General features: G+C 35.9%; 1 protein-coding gene across 2 annotated transcripts; it reads left to right on the top strand.

Annotated features, from left to right (window-relative positions):
* Window positions 1-236: 236 nt before the first annotated feature.
* Window positions 237-1806, top strand: LOC122067569 (transcription factor bHLH35-like; the record flags this gene model as incomplete). 2 transcript variants are annotated; one of them, XM_042631400.1, is given in 3 exon segments in its annotated part: window positions 237-455; window positions 546-719; window positions 1575-1806. In XM_042631400.1, coding segments are annotated over 3 exon segments (492 nt in total), but the record flags the coding sequence as incomplete, so codon positions are not given.
* Between the last annotated feature and the right edge of the window lie 3699 nt (window positions 1807-5505).

Raw genomic sequence — 5505 nt, 5'->3', positions numbered from 1 at the left:
TTTCGATATTTTTTTTTTTTTTATTAAAAGAACGAAAAGAAACAATATACAAAAAAGCTGGTCCAATCAGAAACTCACATCGAGGTTAGTGCTTTTACCTACGGTATTGCCATCAGCTGAGGAACTAACTCGCGAAATAAGGGAAAACCCCTTCTTAATTATTGTTTCTTCATAATCAGATTTAATTCTGTTAAGTTTCTAAAAGAAGTAGTGTATCTATGTGGTGATGATGGTAGATGGATAAACGATCTATTCTAGTAGATGCACAAGCTTATCTTCAGAATGTACTGCAAGAGACAGAGAAAGAGTTGGAGAAAACCAGCTTATCCTCATCCTCCACTGCTTCTTCTGGGGAGTCATCTTCTATTACCCTTGAGGATGATGAAACTCCACCATTAATGGAAGCTTCTACAAAGGGTTATGATCGTAATGCAGCTCTACCAACTATATCTAAGGTCGATCCACATTAATTTCATCTTCATTCATAATTATCATATATACATATTTTCAATTTAACTCTTGTGTTTTTAGAAATATGATTATAGATTGAAGCATATATGATGGAAAAAGAGCGATTCCTATTAAAGATACGTTGCAACAAGGCAATGGGAGCAATGGGTCTGGTGCAAAGGGCAATAGAAATGCTGGGCTTGCAAATTACATGTTCTTCAATTGATGAGCTTGATCATGCCAACATGTTGATTACTACTTTCCTCCGTGTATGTATGGTAATTGTTAATTTCTGTGACGCAAACTAGAGTTACATTGGGTAATGATTATAAAATTTCCTTTTTAAATTTTGAAATTTCACTTTCATGTGATTGTATAAATTAATTAATATTTTTACCATATTCAATAATAATACATTTTATTGGTAATTTTTATTTTACATTTTATAGCAAAGGTTTTGAATATAAATTAAAATGAAACTTAATAATTAATTATAGAATGATTGAAGTTAGTGATATGTCACATGGGGTGATGATCATAAAAGTTTTTTTTTGGGTCAAAAATTTCTCTTCCTTTCTTTCATTTCCCTTTCAATCAAAAGGAGTCATGTGTGCGATGTGACTGCTTTATTAGTTGTCATCTACCTTTAGGAAGAGAAATAAAATTACTTAAAAAATAGAAATAAAATTTACAAAATAAAATTTTTTAACTAACTTGAAAATATTTTAAATCTGGTTATTAAATTTTACTGTGGCTCTTTGCTACAAATATAATTAAAGGGAAGGAATGGAAATGAAATTTTCAGACTTAAAAAGAAATTTTTGTAATTATTACCACATGTGGTTATATCTCTAACCCTGCTTGCTAAAAAATAACTAGAATCTTGAAAGATATTTTTTGAAAACACTAAAAAACCTAAGAGAGTATTTGTGACCCCAAGGGGGTTTCCAAGTAAATTATATGACTGAAATGGCTGGTAATTCTGATTACCGAGGGACCAGCCATATATGAGCAAGATTTCAGCCCTTTATATAATGCTATTTTTTTTTTTTTTTTTAATCATGTTTTACCACTGATCACCTGCTCAAAGAATCTAATAATATTTCTTCGAATCTTTTTCTCAGGTTAAGAAAAAGGAAGGTGTGACCCAAGAAAAGCTATTGCATCAGGTGAGAACAAATGCTGGAAAGTTGGGTCTTGTGCTTCATCATGAGGATTCCTAGCTAGTACATCTGAAGCATTATAAATTTCATAATGCCTGGATCCTTTTATAATGCCATTTGCTTCTCAATGATTCCCAACGGTGACTCTTGAAGGACTCTAACATAGGTATCGAATCTTATATTTCAATATCAAGTATGTGTAGTCCTATGCCAACATCCAAATGGGGGCCCACATCTTTGGGTGGGGAAAAGTGAAAAGGCATGAAAAGAAAATGTAGCAAAATGAAGTGCTTTTGGAACACAATCTAATTGAAGTGGCTTTTTTTTTTACTTGATAGATTGAAAAAGCTAAAAAATAATAGGGAAAATAAGAAGTAAGAAATATGAGTGTTAAGAGAAAAGTGTTTCTAGTAAGGACAGAGTTAAAGACATATATAATGGTGGAGTAACTAGTATAAGAACTATGAAGGGGAAGGGGGTGGGGGTAGGGGGAAGGTAATAAACATCAAGTATCAGCTTTAAGCTTATGTATATATTTTGCTAATCATAGACTAGCTAACTAGGAAATTCAAAATCATATCTCTTGGTATATGCTTTTTGTTGAGGATATTTTTTCATGGATGAAACAAAAGCAAAGATAAATGCAATGTTTAAATTATGGGGTTCAAACTTGGAACTTCTCTCTCTCTCTCTCTCTCTCTCTCTCTCTCTCTCTCTCCATATTTAAATCCCTATAATTATTTTGAAAAAAATCCCACACATCCTCTCACCTAAGGGTGTCAATTTCACAATTTCAAACCGAAACCGAATACCAAAATCAAAACTGAGCTGAATTAACAAGACCGTAATCGAACCGAATTTATTCGGTTCAAATTCAGTTTGAATATGTGAGTATGCTATTCGGTTTAACTCGGTTTTACTTTAGGGTGTCAGAACCATCGGTTCAAATTCAGTTTGAATATGTAAGTATACTATTCGATTCAGCTCGATTTCAGTTTAGGGTGTCAGAATTGTCGGTAGCCCTTTGGAATTGAGGTCTGGCAACAGCCTATGCCGATGCAGGAACCATTGATCAGATCAGATATGTTGTTACAAGTCATGCTACACCCACTTTGGAAGTTCTCGCCATTGGAGCCCCCGATGTAAGCTATGGAGGGATTAATGGGCTCAATAAGTTGAATTTCAGAAAGAAATTGTTATCTGGTCTTTTCCATACTCTTTGGTGGATTTGGCAATTATAGAATTTGGATTTGTCATATAATTCGTTGACTGAAATATCCCATTTAAATGGGTTGCTGGAATTAGAGGCATGCATTTGAGTTTCAACTAGTTCAATGGCTTTGTTCCTACTCAACTTGGGAAAGCAAATGGTTTTGGAATAATTGGAGCTTGCGTCCAATCTCTTTGAAGGAAAATTCCTTCAGAGCTGATGAATTGCACATGGTTAGTTCTCCTTGATCTCACTACTAATAGGCTTTCTAGATAGGATAGGACAGCTCTCCAAGTTGGAGACCCTTCTATTAAATTCTTCAGTTAAAAGTCACTGGTGGAGACATGTTCATGGATGAAAGGAAAAATAAACTTCCCTTGTTTTAGTTAAAGGATGATAATGGCTATTGAATCCTCAGAAATTTTCCAATTCATGATGTCATCACTAAATGGTGACTAACTATGGGATCAAGGTTAGTTATAATAAATCTTAAATGTAGGAATGATTCAAATAAACTTTTCAACCTTTTGGAGTATCAAGCAATCTAACTATAGTACAGAGGTATTCATGTAATTTTTCCTTATTTTTATATTTTCATGGACGAGCAAGTCTTGAGAATCATCTTGACAAGGACACTTGCAGCCTTCCATTTGGGGTTTAGATCAGCTCCTCTCCACCCCCTCCAATGGATGGTTGGATCACGAGAGGGGACATTCCCAGGGGAGCTGATCGAAACAGTAGTGCAATATCATTTGACATGTCAGACGACTCAATCAATTTTTCCAAATAGAATAATGTCAAACTTTAATGAGCATTTGTTATAACAGGGTAAATGTATCATTTGACATGTTTAAAACGGATTAAAAGAAAAATCACTCTATTTACTTACCAGCACCCCTCCATTTAAATCGGCTGAAACTAGTTACTAGCCTTGCTTTTTACTGTTTGCAACTTCGAACCAACGATCCCAATTTGTTTAGGCAAACTCCAGAGCCCAAGCCACTGAGGTGAGAAAAGGTTAATCTCTATTGACTCACCCAGCTCTGAAAAACTACTTGGGTGAAGTAAAGCTAATGGTAAACCACTGTTGCTTCTTTAGTCAACGATCAATTAGTGCTAAGCCCGTTTTCATTTCTGTTCCCACCATCACGATCAATTCCATTATCAAATAGATTTCTTATCCTTGATTTTCAATTAATGCAATCAAAACAATTTTAATTTCTTAACTAAAAATCTATATGTCGAGTAATCTATAAAATTAATTGGAAATTAAAAATGAGAAAATACTCTCTGTGGGTGGAGCCCAGCACCTCTCACATTCTATCCTTCTCCACTTCTCATGTAAATCATTTCACATGGAAAAAGAGAGAAGAGATAGACTATGAGCCCAATTTTAAAATACCATAAAACCATACAATATTCGTGACCAATGAATGATGGATTCCATATGTGTGGATCATCCCGTTCTGATACAAGAACATGATCCGCCATCATGGAGTTGGGCCAATTCCGTGGTGTCAATGTGTGTACTGAGTAACAGTTGATATTTTGTCTGATTGTACTATTGTTGAAATTGACATTGGGCCCATACTGACCCCACAACTGCATGGACCGGGTCATACTAGAGTTGAATGAGAACCATTCAACTTTCACTGAAAGTAGTGAAGAGCACTAAACGCCCCTGTGTGAGTGGCCAAATGTGTGCCTAGTGAGAGTTGAACTCAGGACGTCCGAGTTTACGGCTCGTACCAAGTTCGTTGCTCACCAATTGTATTATCCCCTCAAGTTGTCCACAATGTATTGTTAAAATAATTGATAAAAAAAATAAATAAATAAATAAATTTTAAATTTAAAAAAAAAATAAAAAAATAAAAAATTTAAAAATTTAAAAATATTAAAAATTTTAAAAAATTAAAAATTAAAAAATTAAAAAAATAAACTTTTGTTAACCAGCATGGACTCCCACTTCATTCCAATAAATAATAATTGATAAAACCAAGGCTTGTTGGTTTTCATAGTGAATACAAAATTAGTGGCATGCCAAAATCAAATAAGTTGTTCTTACGAATAGTAAGAAGATAGGCACGAGACCACGTGAGGTAGTTCTGATCATTATGCTTGATGGGTCTAGGATGAAGGGTGAACTGATTATTTGAACGACGTCCATCAAGGGCCTCAAAAGGTATAACAAAATCCTTGGCATCATTACTTACAATAGTCATAGCTCAAAGAGAGAGAAACACATGAAAAAAGGAGCACAACAGCAACAGACACAGGCACAAGCACAAGCAGGAAAGCGTAGGAAGCTAGGTAGGAAGGCACGGGCACAGGTGGTAGTTGGCACAATCATAGGCAGGTGCAGGCACAAGTAGGCATAGCCAGGCAGGTGGGTGCAGGGTAGGCGATGGCATGAGCTGGCAGGTGTTGGTGGTAGTAGACACAAGCAGCGACAATAGGCGGTGGTAGGCAGCAACGGCGATAAGCAGCATCAGCGATAGGAGAGAGGGAGGGCAATGACGAGGCACGTGTGGTAGTGAAGTGAGAGGAGGCACAGGTAGAGGCAAGGTGCAGGGAGTCACAAAGTCACGGTGGCAGCGATGTAGGCGGGGTGAGAAGCCACTGTGAGTTAGGGTTAGGTTTACATGGAATGGGGTTTAGTCTACCTTGCTAGACTAGGATGCG

The sequence above is a fragment of the Macadamia integrifolia genome, unplaced genomic scaffold, assembly GCF_013358625.1.
Source record: "Macadamia integrifolia cultivar HAES 741 unplaced genomic scaffold, SCU_Mint_v3 scaffold2978, whole genome shotgun sequence".
Lineage (NCBI taxonomy): Eukaryota > Viridiplantae > Streptophyta > Magnoliopsida > Proteales > Proteaceae > Macadamia > Macadamia integrifolia.
The sequence above is the reverse complement of the archived record's forward strand: the minus strand, read 5'-3'. Positions and strand labels throughout refer to the sequence as shown.